Genomic DNA, 14,787 nt, shown 5'->3' with positions numbered 1-14,787 from the left:
GCCTCCAGCCCTTACTGTTCTCCCCAGAACTATACATTTGGTAAACCTAGGAGCTAAGCCAGCTGAGACCCCCAGCACACCCCCTCAGGCCTCCAAGGCCCTCACAGCTGGGGGCCAGGCCTGCTCTGGGGGACCCACGTCTTCCACACTCCACCCCTGCCCTGGCAAGGAGGTAGGGGGAGCAGAGCCTGCCCTGAGGGCTTCTCCCCTCCCCTTAGTGCCTTCCAGTCCCACCCTTCCCTGCTCAGGCCCCAGGAAGAAGTTAAAAATAGTTAGTTCCTACATTAAAAAAGAGACAGAAACAGATTATCTGCCAAAAGGCCAGTGGGAGAAGAGGGGATGTCGTCTCTGCGGTAGGAAGGGCAGGGAGTGGGTAGGGGAGGACTGCAAAATAGTTTCTTCTTTTAAAAAGTGCTTGGTAAGTCTTTTAAAGTGTGTGTCTATATCTATGTACAGATATACACACAGACACTGTCCACACCACCACGCATACCTGCACACATACAGAAATGTATACATATACATAATCATATACATATACATACATACACATATATATATATATATTCATATATATATATATATATACTTTAAAAAGTCCTAGGTGAGAAGATCTGGGCCAGGCTGGGCCAGGCCTGCAGGGTCACGACTGGAGGGCGTGGGCCCGGCCAGGCTGGCAGATGGGGCACTCGCTGCCCTCAGCGCAGAGCTCACACAGTGCAGCATGTTGGCATGGCAGCACTGCCCGCTTCTGTTCCTGACACTTAAGGCATTTCACCGACTGCATGTGGAACACGGCCTGCAGGGAAAGGGGCATTGTGGTCACCATCCATGGGTCTGGCCCCAAGTTGAGCAAGGAGTTCCCCTGATCCTCACTTCAGCCCCCTTGGGATGGGGAAACTGAGGCACCAAGCTCAACAGTGTGCTCCCAGACCCCTGTTGGCAGGTGAGAGCAGGCTGAGAGTCCACCTCTGCATGGCGCATGGCCAGGCTGCCACAACGCCTACCCCTCACAGAGGCTTCGCCCGGTCTCATTTGACCTTCTAATCCCCAAATGGGGAAAATGAGGCCCAGAAAGGGCTGAGACATGCCCAGGGCCACACCTGGGGGCCTGGCGGCCCGAGAACAGAGGAAAGACAGCTCTTCCCACCATGCCACGTTGGCCCCTGGGACCCAGCAGCAGACCTGGGAAGGCAGGGGTAGCCCTGAGGTCCTGGGCCTCACTGGAAGGTCCACTGCTCCATGGAGGGTATACAGGAGGACGCATTTGGGGCCCAGGCATTTGAGCGCAGCTTGGTCAGGGCTTCCCCCAGGGGTGCTGGGGGTGGCACCGATACCCCTCACCCCCAGCCTTTTCATGTTCCTCAGTGCACTCTCCTCACCCACTCCCAGCAGGCCGGCCTTTTGAGTGCTGGCCCAGTCCTGGACAGAGGCTCTCAGGAAGGAAGCCGTCCCCGGAGCAGCCCGGACCAGGTCAGAGTCCAAGCGCTGGCTGAGGCCACCGTGCACCCTACCCAGTGCTCCCTGACCTGGGCTGACCTTGTCCACTTGTTCCAGATGGGCCCGCAGCTGCTTCTGGAGGGAGTAGAGGGTGGAGAGTGAGAGCGTCTCCAGGTCAGAGAAGGCGGGCAGGGCCTGGGGCTCGGGCCCTGCGTGTAGCCGCTCCAGCTCCTCCTGGAGTTTCTTCACCTGCACCTCCAGTGCATCCCGCTGCTCCCGGGCCAGCTCGCACTCGGCGCCCGCCGCACTGGCCCGCTCACCAGCCTCCTCCGCCTCTTTCTTCCAGGCATCACAAGCCTGTGGGCCCAGCATATAGTCTCATCACAATGGCCCTGCCCTGCCCCCTGTCCCCAGAGAGCACCATCTCTCGGGGGGCCACTCTGGCTGTGGGGCCTGCTGGGAAGCTGGGTTGGCTGTCTGGGAGGAGAGCAGGGAGGAGGCTGATGCTGTCTGCACAGAGGTTTCAGGACCTACAGGAGACTGTCCCCTCTGTGGCCAGGGAAAGGGGCCTGGGCCTAGCACAGCAGGGGGCACAGGGTAGAGCTGGGATTCTGGCCAGCACCCATAGGGTAGCCGGCTGCAGCTGGACAGGGGGCCCATTTCAGAACCCAGAACCTTGGACTTGGAACCCTGGAGAGGCGAGGCTACTGGGAGGAGGCGGATGGTCCTGGGACAGACTACAAGCAGCTTGCAGAGGGCATTCGAAGCCTGCAACAACAGTAACCACCCAGGGTCCTGACTGGCAAGGCAAGTCCTCCCAGGGGGAGAGTGAGCGAACAAAACTAGTTTCTGCTCTGTTCTTCAACCCCCGCTTTCCCCCACCCCACGCCCGCTCTGTGAAGGAAGGTCTTGGGCTGGATGCCACCAGGTACTGGGGAAGGCCGATGTGGGGCCTGGTACCTGCTTGGCCTGCTTCCAGGACTCCTCCCACTGCTTGATGGTGCTGTTGGCTTCATCCAGCTCTTGCCGAAGTCGGGCCAGCTCAGCAGCCCCTGGCCCTGATAGGAAAGCGGGGGAAGTGCCCGGGGAGAAGCTTCCAGAGGCAAAGTGCTCCCAGATGCTGCTGTTCATCCCGTTCAGACCTGCCCCAGGGAGGGGAAGAACATGAGCCTCGGAGGGCTTTGGGCCCAGGCCCTGGCCAGCCCTGCCTCAGGGGTTCCAGGGACTGGCTGTCCACTGGATGGGTGTGCAAGGCTCCAGCTAGTGTCAGGCCAGAGAATTTTCCAGGGACAGGAAGGCTGTGAAGGTGCAGGTGGCATGGGCGGAGTCAGACCTAACCTTGAGTGCCACCTGCTACTTGGTGCCACTCAACTTCTGAGGCCCAGCATTCTCATGTGGGAAACGGGACTCCCATCGCTGGCCTCACAGGGTAACTCAGGGGACTCAGGAAGTACTACACGTGGGAGCCGTCCCAGGCCCCCGATAGTGGCAATTTATAATTGTGGCTTCACTTTTAGGTTAGGGCCTTTTTGCAGCCTGATGTGAGGCCCAGGAAGAGATAAAGGGGAAGACAGGCCAGAGCCTCATCAGATGGCAGAGCTGGGACAGGAAGAGCTCAGGGAGCCTTGGGGCCATCCCCCTTGTTTTACAGACGAGGACCCTGGATAAAATGTGTTACCAAGGATCACAAAAATTGTAAGTGGTAGGGCCAGGACACAGAGAGGGAGTGTGGTTCCAAAGGTCTATGCTTTCCAGTCAACTATGCCGCATGCACAGCCAACCCAGCTGTCCTCTGCTCACTCGCTCAACAGATGTTTACTAACGTCAGGTCCCCTTGCTCTGGCCCCCAGGGCAGCCCCTAGCTTCTGAGAAGGACCCATATCCACTTCTGGCCTCACTCTGCCCATGTGTACTTTCTGGTGACTTCTTCCTTACTCCCTTTCCCACTAATCTAACCGGGATGTTCCAGAACCAGATTTAAGATTATTGCTCTGCTCTCTGAGCCACACAAGTGCACCTACAGAGGAGGGACTTGGTCCTGTGTGGGGACCTGTGGCATGCACTGTCTGAGCCATCTGCCCCGTCCCAGAGGAAGATCTCAGGGTCACTCCACCCACGTGAGACCAGCCCTGTGGCAAGCTCTCCTGCCTCACCCATCCCTCCTCCTCCCTCGGAGAAGCTCTCCTGACTCTGCTGTCCAGGTGGCCTCTACGATTCTCAGGAGGATCCCAATGGCTGGACACCTCCGCGTCCCACAATGGCCACAGCTGTTGGACAGCAGGGACTGTTGCACTCACGCCTGTATCAATACACCTGTGCTCAATAGTCAAAAGGTACAGGAAGGAGTGTGTGGCCAGTAAGTGGAGCTAAGTCAAGACGCCACCAGAAGCCGGGCATGGTGGTGACGCCTGTGGTCCCAGCTACTCAGGAGGCTGATGTGAAACGATTACCTGAGCTCAGGAGTTCCAGGCTGCAGTGAGCTACGATCACGCCACTGCACTGCACTGCACTCCAGCCTGGGTGACAGACTGAGACCCTATCTCGAAAAAAAAAAAAAAAAAAAAAGATTCCACCCGAATATGGGGCAAGTCCGAAAAATGCAACACCAAGCACCTAAAGCTGACAGAATCAACGTAACAGAGAACAACAGCCTCTTTAGCACTGGAAGGCGCTGAGAAATCCATGTGCTGTTCTGGGATCACGAATGAGATAAGGGAAGCCACCACACCCAATCAGAACTCTGAAGGGCTCAGTCCCTGGGCCTGAGCAAAAGCTGGCACTCCCGGGCAGGGAGCTCCTGGTCTCTGCAGCTCCTGGGGGAGAGTGAGGGCTGCCTGGGGGAGAGTGAGCGCTGCCTGGGGGAGAGTGAGGGCTGCCTGGGGGAGAGTGAGCGCTGCCTGGGGGAGAGTGAGGGCTGCCTGGGGGAGAGTGAGCGCTGCCTGGGGGAGAGTGAGGGCTGCCTGGGGGAGAGTGAGCGCTGCCTGGGGGAGAGTGAGGGCTGCCTGGGGGAGAGTGAGCGCTGCCTGGGGGAGAGTGAGGGCTGCCTGGGGGAGAGTGAGCGCTGCCTGGGGGAGAGTGAGGGCTGCCTGGGGGAGAGTGAGCGCTGCCTGGGGGAGAGTGAGAGCTGCCTGGGGGAGAGTGAGGGCTGCCTGGGGGAGAGTGAGGGCTGCCTGGGGGAGAGTGAGGGCTGCCTGGGGGAGAGTGAGAGCTGCCTGGGGGAGAGTGAGGGCTGCCTGGGGGAGAGTGAGGGCTGCGGTGCCATGTGCTTCCCATGCTGCCCTCAGGAACATCCCGACACACACAAGAGGAGATGCACAGCCGACCCGCGGTGGCACAGGCCTCTGTGCCATTCTTCTAGCCACTAAACCTTGAAGTGCCCTCAGAAACCCCCAGTCCCTACCATTCTAATTCTGTGGGCAGCCTTCTGGGCCAGCCCTGGGCCTCCCTGGAGCCTCTGCCCAGCAGGAAGGGCACCCAGAGCCAGGGGTTAGCCTGTCTGGCTTCTCCCCCTTGGTCCCCTGTGAACCTGGCTGGTGTGAGCTAGCCTCTCGGAGCCTGGGGTGACTGGGCAGAACAGAACCATGGTTTTAAAGAGACCAGGCCCAGCCCTGGCGACTCTGAGACCCCTGCTCTCACCTGCACTGGCCTCGTGCCTAGCACTTCAACCCCATTACTCCATTCAACGCTTGCAACAATGTTAGGAAGTGGATGCTGCCATTATACCCATTTCACAGCACAAGAAACTAAGGCAGAGAGGCTCAATCACTTGTCCAGGGTCACACACACAGGAGACTCACTCTGCCTCCTGGCCCAAGGCCTCTGCTCTAACCCCAAACCTGGCTGATACACTGTAGACGGGGTGGCCAGAGGCACCTCCTAAAGGCCCAGGTTCCTGCCCCAGTTCTCAGTGAACCACTCCCCCTCTTACCCAAAGATCCATGTGATGCTGAGGTTCCCAAAAATGTGTTTTCCGACTGGCTCAGGTGGCCCTGGGGCTGCTGCAGGAAATGCGAGGAGATGCTGACAGGAGGGGATGGGGATGCTGAATGGAAGGAGGCAGAGCTGCCCAAGGAGCCGGGGATGTTCACGGGCGCAGAGCTCTGCAGCAAGCTGCCGCCTGCAAGAGAGGCCCCGGGAGGGCAGGCTGGGTGAGGGCAGCGGAAGCCAGGCGGGGCACATGGACCAAGGGGCCTGGGCCAGGCGGGAACCCGAGGAGTCCTCCAGGCTGCCCTGCCCACCCACACCCAGTACCGATGGTGATGCTTCCTGGGTGGGGCACTGTGCTGTTATCGAAAGTCTTCTCCAGGGCGGCCACACCAAACTCATTCAGGTCCAAGTCATCCAAAGCAGACTCTAGGGACAGAAGAGTAGGATGTGACCTCCCGAGGGCCCATCTGACCCTGACCACCTCGTCTCCTGCCCACGCTGCATCTTCACGCCCATGCTACGCTGGGTCTGTATTCTCCCCAGCCCCTTGTATTCTCCCAAGTGCCCTACCTTCAGCTGCTTCCTATGCCTATCCTGACTCTTGACTTCTGATGCCGTCTGCCAGTCATGTCCAACCCAAATGCCTCTCCTTTCTGAATCCTTTGACACTTCCAGGAGGAATCATATCCCCATCCAGGGTCCCTGCCTCAGACAGGGATCTTGTCCCCTGATGTTACAACTCGAGGGTCTCAGCCCCGGGCTCAGTGGGGGTGGGCGGGTCTCTGGGCACTCAGTGGCTGGTGGATAGCAGGTGCTTGACATACGTCCACTGGGTGGGAAGTTTCCCTCTACAGGGGAGGAGCAGCACGTTGTCACCTGTCTCCCCAGTGCCTGCCACAGGACCTGGCACAAAGCAGGCACCTAGAAATGAGGACTGAAAGAAAGGAGCACCGACTTCTAGCACCAGGAATTCTGAGAATGTTGTGCAGGGTGTTCACTACACAAGGACACCAGGGAGATGAATGGGGACTGAATGGCACGTCTTGGGGTGAGACTGTACTCACCAAGGGGAAAAGGCGCCTCTTTCTGATTTGTGCGAAGGAGCTCTAAGGGCCGGTCTTGGCCCCACACCTTGGGGTCATTTCCCCTTTAGCTCGAAGGACGCAGAGCTCCCACCCCCTGATTTTCCCAAGACAGATGTCTAAGGGGTCTGGTGTGCTGATTTGAGACCTGCTTCAGAGACTGGGGGGTCTCTGACCCCAGACCCAGTCCTGGGCCTGCAAACAGAAATGGCCTAGTTACCTATGACTGACTCTACCGTGTCGCTGGTGGGGTAGAAGGGCAGAGCGTTTGCATTCATGCCGGGGATGCTGCTGGTGCCCACTGGGCTAGGGGGGGTAGCTGCCAGGCTGGAGGTGATACTAGAAGAGATGCTTGAGGTCAGGGGGCTGCCTGCGGGGAGGATGCCCAGCATGTCCTGCAAAGAGAGAGGGAAAGGGAGAGGCAATGGGAGGCCTGCATATGGAGGCCAGGACGAGAGGCTGGAGACGGGCTGGGAACAAGGGAAACAGCCCGTGCCAGCTCTAGTCCGGGTGCCCCCATGCCCACATGGGCCCTGGCACACCCGACACCTTGCCGAGAGCATGGAGTTGGAGGTGCGGAGGTTGCCAGGCCCGCTCACCCCTACGATCCTGTAGCAGGGAAGAAAGAAGGAAGTACAGGGCCTGGCAGAGTGCAGGGCTCCAGGGCCTGACCCCCTTCCCTCTCTGGATTTGTGGCTGGGACCTCACTTTAGTCCTGCCCTCAGCTTTCGGGGAAAGTGGTGCCTCCCACTCCCCAAAGCCTCCTGGGGGTCTGGGCCAGTCCTGTCCACAGCAGAGGGGAGGAAGGGGCTGAGAGCTCTATACCTGTTTGGGCTGAAGCAGAGGCTGCTCTTGACTCCTGGGCTCTAATGAGTGGGGTTTTAATTTGGCCTGAGGGAGAAAATTCAGGGAGTGGGTGAATGTGGTGCTGGTGTGTCCCTGAGTCCATCTGACCCTGAGGCTGCAGGTAGCAGGGGGCAGGTGGGGGCAGACATGCAACCCCTCTTCACATGCATGCACACACCCCCTTCTTCCTCCCCACCCCTACTCTCTTCCCCTACCCTAAGCAGGGAGCTGCCTTTCTCCTCCAGGTGACACTAGGCCTCATGTAAGCCCAGAAGGTTTCTCTCCAGGTCCAGTTAGGGACCCCTGTGTCCTGCTCCCCCAGACCCTGCCTTTCTATGAAGGCAGCTCAGGGCAGGGGAACGACCGCACCCAGGCGGGATCCGGCTTCTCTCCTAACCAGCTCTGCGGCCCCGGGGAGGCTGTGCAGCCTCCCCAGCCTTCCTGTCTTCAGCTGCAAATGGGCTGATACTGCTCCCTCTGTTCAGTCCTGAAGAGGCCGAGGACAATGGAGTCCTAGCTCCCAGTCATCCTCCCCATAGCTGGACCAGGACACTCCTCCAAGATTCTCTTGCCCCACGCAGGAGAAGGCTAACCTCACTGCTGCCTCCCTCATCCCTTACCTGGCATTTGAAATTTTTCAGGTACTCGGCTCCCACCTGGTCTTCCCTCTCGAAGCCGGGAGCCTTCTTATAGCTGCCAGGGGCCAGGCCAGACTCCCCGGGGAAGACAATGCCCTCCAGGTTTGGGGGCTTCCTGATGGAGCCCGGCGGGGAGCTGCAGAGGTTAGATGGGCTGCCTAGGCTGCTGTTTCTACAGAGGAGCTGTGGAGAAGGAGGGGAGGGAGGGAGTGGGCCGGTGGGCACAGTGTAGGCTGGTGTGTGGCCCGTCCTCCACCCTCCTCAGAGGGAGTCTTCAAGGGGCTCAGTTCCACTTTAATCTGCCAACGAGCAGCAGCGACCACTCAGGGAGCCCGAAGCTCACGAGGGAAAGGGGGTGACCTCAGGCTGTGTCCCTGCCACCAGTCCTACAGGCTCATCAGCACAGGCTCTGGAGACTGCCCTACCCCACCCCCGTGCCTGGGCTTTTGACAAAGAATGCTGAGATGGAAAAGACAGATCCCCCTGGCCCGAGGACAAATATCAGGATGACCTCCCAAGCCCAGGCTGAAAGGGCCTAGGAGGCAAGTGTTGGCTCTGTCAGGCATGGTGCCCACCCACTCCCCAGGATGGGCACGTACGGCACTGAGGTCAGGGGCATGCGGGCTGGAGGGGCTCACAGGCACCGAGTCTCCGGCGGCAGACGGCATGTACAGGACAGGACCCGGCTGGGTGGGACTGGACACAGCTGAGGAAGGCTGCAGGTCGTCACTTAGGGGTGGCTCTGCAAGAGTCAGGGGCAGGGGTCAGCAGGCCCGAGGCAGCTCTGTCCCTCCAAAAATGTTCCTGGGTCCCTTCCAGAGGAGACCACGAATCCCCCTGCACATAAAGGGAAGGTTCCTACGACATCTCTAGTAATGCCATGTCTGTGCATTTACTGTGTACCAGGTACTGTGCCAGCACTTTGCAGTGATTGTGAATCTTCATGGTGACCAGAAGATACCAGTAACATGGTCTCTGTTTTATAGACAAGAAAACTGAGGCTCAGAGAGGTCAGGTAAACCCACCAAAGGGACAGAGCTGAAAAACAGAAGAGCTGGGACTTGAACGCTGATCCGCACAACTCCAAAGCCTGAATCACTTCCTTATGCTGTCTTAACCAGGCGGCCCCAACGCCCATGGCCGGGGACCACCTCCGCATCAAGAATATGCTTCTCCCTCCCAAGGCCCTCAACTTATTTTCCATTCTCATCTCAGAGATAGGGCCTGAGCCTGGAAAGAGGTTAAGGAGACCCAGGGCAGTATCTTGGGGTAGAAAGAGGTGTTAGCAGGTACAAACTAGAGCTCTGTCTCTGAGACTGGTGGCAGCCCACAGTGTTATGCTGAGGATCCACACCCACACTGTCCCACAAGGCAGCCGAAAGCCACACGTGGCTACTGAGTACCTGAAATAGGCTGGTCTGAATGGAAATATCCTGTAGGCATTAAAATGCACATCAGATCTCACAGACTTACTACAAAAAAAGGTAAAATGTCTTGAAAATTTTGTATATTGAAATAATAACCTTTTATATTGGGCTAAATATAAATATGTTATTAAAATTAATTTAACAACATACTTTCCAATTAAAAAAAATTTTTTTTTTGACAGAGTCTCGCTCTGTTGCCCAGGCTAGAGTGTGGTGGCATGATCTCGGCTCACTGCAACCTCCACCTCCTGGGTTCAAGTGATTCTCATGCCTCAGCCTCCCAAGTAGCTGGGATTAAAGGCATGTGTCACCATGCCCAGTTAATTTTCATATTTTGCTATTTTTGTTAACATGCTTAAAGATTTTAACTTTAAAATGACATGGGGTTTATATAATATGGGGGTTGCATTATATTCTAACTGGCTAGCTCTGCTCTAGAGGCCTGAGCAGCACTCAGCAGACAAGAGCTCCATGTTCCATTAGTGATATCTGTCATGGGTATGACATGGGTGGCTGGTGGGATTTGCCACGTCAGCTATGGAAGGCACAGTGCCTCAACCCTCCCTGGAACCGTAAGTGCCCAACCAGGGGGACAATCCCTGCAGTCTCTATCTCACTACTTTGGAAGCTCTCGGCCGTCAAGGCTACTTCCAGAAAGATGGGGGAACGGAGCTTCCAGTGGGGACAAGGCCCACTGCTGGCAGGCCGGAACTCCTGTGCAGGGCGTACTGCCAGGGGCCATCCCCGGCCTGAGCCTGAGCGGGCCAGGGGAGGGAGGGGTGGGAGAGGGCACTGCCCTGGGGCAATGGGAACAGCATACGTTCTACGTGGGCAAAGGCGCAGAAGGGTCCTCGGGGACAGCTGCCCGACTGCTGCATGTCGTTGCACTTGGTGGACTTGTAGATCTGGAGGGCAGAGCAGAGGCGGGTCAGGCTCAGGCCCTGAGGGAAGGCTGGGCAGGCTCCCCTTCCTCCAGCATGGGTGGGCTGGCTTAGTCATCTCCTGCCCTGTGTCCCCGGCCCCTCCCCTCCCCTCCACTATGTCTCTCCCTACCAGCTTCTTACTCAAACTCCTGAGGCAGCCCACCACCACTCCCCACTGTCACCGACAGCCTCCCTTCTGGGGTCACAGGTCCCACCAGCCCTCCCAAAGGGATGCCCCAGCGACTCTCCACTCACGGGCATGGCCAGGGCTGTGCCTCTGAATGCGCCTCCTGGGCATTAAGAGAGCCACATCTCAGGCAGCCACCCCTGCCAATGTGACCCCTGCCAGGATAACCTGGGTTGCGACCTATACTAAGTAACCTTCCACTCTGTTGTCTGCAGCTACATAAGGTAGTTTCTGTCCGCGTGTCTACCTCAGGGTGTCGTGGCTTCCATGGAACACCAAGGGCAAGGACTGCAGGTGCCTCTCTGAACCCCAGACAAGACCTAGGCACACTGATATGGCCCAGGCTACTTCACTGGAAGGAGCTTATTTTTTCAATCCTTTTTTTTTTTTTTTTTTTTGAGACGGAGTCTCGCTCCATCACCCAGGTTGGAGTGCAGTGGTGCGATCTCACCTCACTGCAAGCTCCGCCTCCCAGGTTCATGCCATTCTCCTGTCAGCCTCCCGAGTAGCTGGGACTACAGGTGCCCGTCACCATACCCAGCTAACTTTTTTTGTATTTTCAGTAGAGATGGGGTTTCACCGTGTTAGCCAGGATGGTCTCAATCTCCTGACCTTGTGATCTGCCCACCTCGGCCTCCGAAAGAGCTGGGATTACAGGCATGAACCACCGCACCTGGCCCTTTTTTTTTTTTTTTTTTTTTTTTGAGGGAGTCTCGCTCTGTCACCCAGGCTGGAGTGCAGTGGTGCGATCTTGGCTCACTGCAACTTCCGCCTCCCGGGTTCACGCCATTCTCCTGTCTCAGCCTCCCGAGTAGCTGGGACTACAGGTGCCCGTCACCATACCCAGCTAACTTTTTTTGTATTTTTAGTAGAGATGGGGTTTCACCATGTTAGCCAGGATGGTCTTGATCTCCTGACCTTGTGATCTGCCCGCCTCGGCCTCCGAAAGAGCTGGGATTACAGGTGTGAACCACCGCACCTGGCCCTGTTTTGTTTTTTTTTTTTTTGAGGGCGTCTCGCTCTGTCACCCAGGCTGGAGTGCAGTGGCGCGATCTTGGCTCACTGCAATTCCGCCTCCCGGGTTCAAGCGATCCTCCCACCTCAGCCTCCCAAGTAGCTGGGGTTACAGGTGCTTGCCACCAAATCCGGCTAATTTTTGTATTTTTAGTAGAGATGGGGTTTCACCATGTTGCAGGTTAGTCGTGAACTCCTGACCTCAAGTGATCCACCCACCTTGGCCTCCCAGAGTGCTGGAATTACAGGCATGAGCCACCATGCTTGGCCCTACTTTTTCAATCCTGATTCACTGGATTACAAGCACCATGAGCGGTGCAAAGCCCAGAGTGGCCAGGTCGCCCCACTCCATCTACACCTGCCCTGTCCGGAGGCCTGGGGGACACACAACTGGAAGCAGAGGGCTGCTTGCTGAGTGTGGGCTCAGAATAGAAGATGCCAAATTCAGCCTGCGGGGTTCCTCTAGGCACTGCCTGGGAAGAGCCGGTGGCCACAAGTCCCTCTTCCAGGATGGCATCAGGATGGGTTCTGCCAACATCTCCACTGACCCTGCCTGCCTCTCCTTACTTCCCAAAGCCACCCCCCAACCCTGCTGTGGGGCCCACCTCGGGGTGGAACTGCTGCTCGGTGCGGGTGTGGCAGTACTGGCAGGCGTCTCCGTTCTCACACTTGCCAGGGTCTCCCCACTCATCCCCGTGCTTGACGTTTGGACATGGAGATGACCTGGCCAACAAGAGGGTGGGGTCAGATGGAGAAAGGAGAGGGTGAGATCGGAGCCTAGCAGGTGCCACCTGGACCCAGCCTTACTGGCGTGGGCACAGAAATGGAAAAGACCAGCTGCAGAGTCAGGGCCTTGCTGGTGCCACAAGTCAAGCTCTTTCTCTGGCCCAGCCTGGTCACATCACCACAAAGGATACTGTTTGATTCCCCTTGGCCAGGCCCTCCCACTAGCCCAAGTAGGGTCAGGCTGGAGCCACAACCACACTGTCCACACTGCAGCCTGGTCCTCATCCAACACATTCCCCTCAAGATTCAGAAGCGGTGGGGCCTCAGAGACGGTCTGACCAGGGTCCTCATTCATGCAGGAGGTGAAGCTGGGCTCCTACTGTCCAGCCATCCTCACTATGCCCTCCCCTGGGCCCTGGGTTTGCGATCCTGTCATCCCCAGGACCAGCCTCCCCTCCTCCCAGAGAGCCACAGTGGGAGCAGCCTCTGTCTGACCCCTTCCCTGCCACTCCTCCCTCCCATGGCTGGCCTCCTGGGGCCAAAGGACCTGTATTTGTGCTTCCGGGGGCTCCGCCGCCGGTCCTTGCTGTTGTGGTAGTAGGGACAGGCATAGCCTTGGCGGCACAGCCGCGGGGGCTTCTTGCAAGGCTCCGTCTTATAGTTCCCCAGCACATAAGCAGTCTCTGCACAGGGGGCCAGAGGGCAGGGGTCAGGTGAGAGGAGCTGGAGCACCCCAAGACTAGCAGGACTGGAGTGGAGGGAAGGAGAAGCCACTGGGAAGGAGTCCAAGACAGGAGGCCCCTGCGAGATGTGAGTAGGGCCCCTCCTCCCAGGCCACAGCACAGCCCCAGGTGCAGCAAGGACGACAGATGCTGTCCGTCAGAGAGACACTCACAGCTCACAGGGTGAAAGGGCACTCTTGCAGAGCTGAAAACATTTGCATGTGCACTTATGTACGTGCCTGTGCACATGTGAAAGCCTGGGGGGATCTTGGGAACATGATGTGTCAGAGAAAACGCCCCTGGAGGTGCCTTTTGAATGGTGGATGTAGGGTGGGATGCGGGCCAGGTCAGGGCTTCGGCTACAGCAGGCAATAGGTGGAGGTGAGTCAAATCCCCAGGGCAGCTATGAGCAGGACAGGGAGGGCGCGGCCGAGGCGTGGATGCCTGTACCTTGCCACCGAGGCTCCTCGCTGAGGATCTTTTCTATCATGGCGTGGCTCGCAGCCCCAGCCGACTGGCCCTCTATGCTCCCTTCTACTGTGGTCTGGCCATTCTGCAAGGCCTCCATGGCCTGAAGCTCCCTGGGAGGAGAGGAAAGAACAGAGAGGGTGGAGAGGGGGCATGAGGGGGCAAGAACCAGAGTGCCAGCCCTCCACTGCAGTCTGAGGTACTCACCGTCATCAGCCGCCAGGCCCCTGCCCTGGACCCCAGCCTACTGCCATCAGCCCAGCCCAGCACCCAGCCCACCTGATGTCGTAGACAGGGGAGCGGAGGTCATGGGGCCCGTGGGCAAAAGCGCAGTGCAGGCCGTTTTTGGTGCAGTTGCCTTTTGAGTCTGTCTCGTGGATGCAGATTCCAGTTTTGTAGTAACGAAGGTGGTACCTGCGCTCAGTGTCTCCTGTGGTTCTGTGCAGGAATGGGCACCTGGAACATGGTAGTGGGGGACACTCAACTTTGCTGCCTGCAGCCTAGGCTTCCCTGTCTACCCCCTGCCCTTTCCCCAACTGTTTTTTTGGTTGTTGTTTGTTTGTTTTCTTTTTTTTTTTGAGAAGGAGTCTCGCTCTGTCTCCCAGGCTGGAGTGCAGTGGCGCGATCTCCACTCACTGCAAGCTCCGCCTCCCGGGTTCACGCCATTCTCCTGCCTCAGCCTCCCGTGTGGCTGGGACTATAGGCACCCGCCACCACGCCCGGCTAATTTTTGTATTTTTAGTAGAGACGGGGTTTCACCGTGTTAGTCAGGATGGTCTCGATCTCCTGACCTCGTGATCCGCCCGTCTCAGCCTCCCAAAGTGCTGGGATTACAGGCGTGAGCCACCGCGCCCGGCCTTGTTTTCTTTTTTTTGAGACGGAGTCTCACTCTGCTGCCAGGATGGAGTACAGTGGTGCGATCTTGGCTCATTGCAACTCCGACTCCCTGGTTCAAGCAATTCTCCTGCCTCAGCCTCCCGAGTAGCTGGTATTATAGGTACATGCCACCATGGCCAGCTAATTTTTGTATTTTTAGTAGAGACGGGGCTTCACCTTGTTGGCCAGGATGGTCTCGATCTCCTAACCTCATGATCCGCCCACCTCAGCCTCCCAAAGTGCTGGAATTACAGGCGTAAGCCACCACGCCCAGCCTTTCCCTAACTGTTGAACAGCTTTCACTATGGCCTGGAAGGTACACTAGGAAGAAGGCAATGGCGAGCCCTCCTGCGGGGTAAGAGAACTGCCCTGCTGCTGCCTGCAGCCTAAACAGGGCCCAACAGGGCCTGGCATTCCTGGGCAGGACAGACATCTGGGAGAACAAATGCTGCCCAGGCTTGGGAGCCATCAGAGAAGCAAATGATCTACTCAAAACCCAGGTATAGCCTTC

General features: G+C 57.7%; 1 protein-coding gene and 1 pseudogene across 5 annotated transcripts in view; one reads left to right on the top strand and one right to left on the bottom strand.

Annotated features, from left to right (window-relative positions):
• Positions 1–501: 501 nt before the first annotated feature.
• The window catches only part of UNK (unk zinc finger), a 43,253-nt gene continuing 28,967 nt past the window's right edge, over positions 502–14,787 (bottom strand). For 2 of the 5 annotated variants that reach the window (XM_015120397.3, XM_077972815.1), the window contains exons 3-16: positions 13,680–13,856; positions 13,383–13,513; positions 12,758–12,893; positions 12,090–12,207; positions 10,181–10,265; positions 8,533–8,675; positions 7,916–8,116; positions 7,275–7,340; positions 6,670–6,844; positions 5,692–5,793; positions 5,369–5,557; positions 2,401–2,582; positions 1,540–1,797; positions 502–799 (exon numbers count right to left, since the gene is read on the bottom strand). In XM_015120397.3, coding sequence (XP_014975883.1) covers positions 644–799; positions 1,540–1,797; positions 2,401–2,582; positions 5,369–5,557; positions 5,692–5,793; positions 6,670–6,844; positions 7,275–7,340; positions 7,916–8,116; positions 8,533–8,675; positions 10,181–10,265; positions 12,090–12,207; positions 12,758–12,893; positions 13,383–13,513; positions 13,680–13,856 — 2,119 coding nt within the window. In that variant the 3' untranslated portion in view covers positions 502–643. Of the gene's footprint in view, positions 800–1,539; positions 1,798–1,821; positions 2,209–2,400; positions 2,583–5,368; positions 5,558–5,691; positions 5,794–6,669; positions 6,845–7,274; positions 7,341–7,915; positions 8,117–8,532; positions 8,676–10,180; positions 10,266–12,089; positions 12,208–12,757; positions 12,894–13,382; positions 13,514–13,679; positions 13,857–14,787 lie in introns of those variants that run through there. The other 3 variants (XM_028836802.2, XM_077972814.1, XM_028836801.2) reach the window with 3 other exon arrangements.
• Positions 3,036–3,870, top strand: LOC100425923 (uncharacterized; annotated as a pseudogene).

This window comes from Macaca mulatta, chromosome 16 (genome assembly GCF_049350105.2).
Source record: "Macaca mulatta isolate MMU2019108-1 chromosome 16, T2T-MMU8v2.0, whole genome shotgun sequence".
In the NCBI taxonomy this organism is placed as follows: domain Eukaryota; kingdom Metazoa; phylum Chordata; class Mammalia; order Primates; family Cercopithecidae; genus Macaca; species Macaca mulatta.
This window is presented reverse-complemented; position numbering and strand designations above follow the sequence as displayed.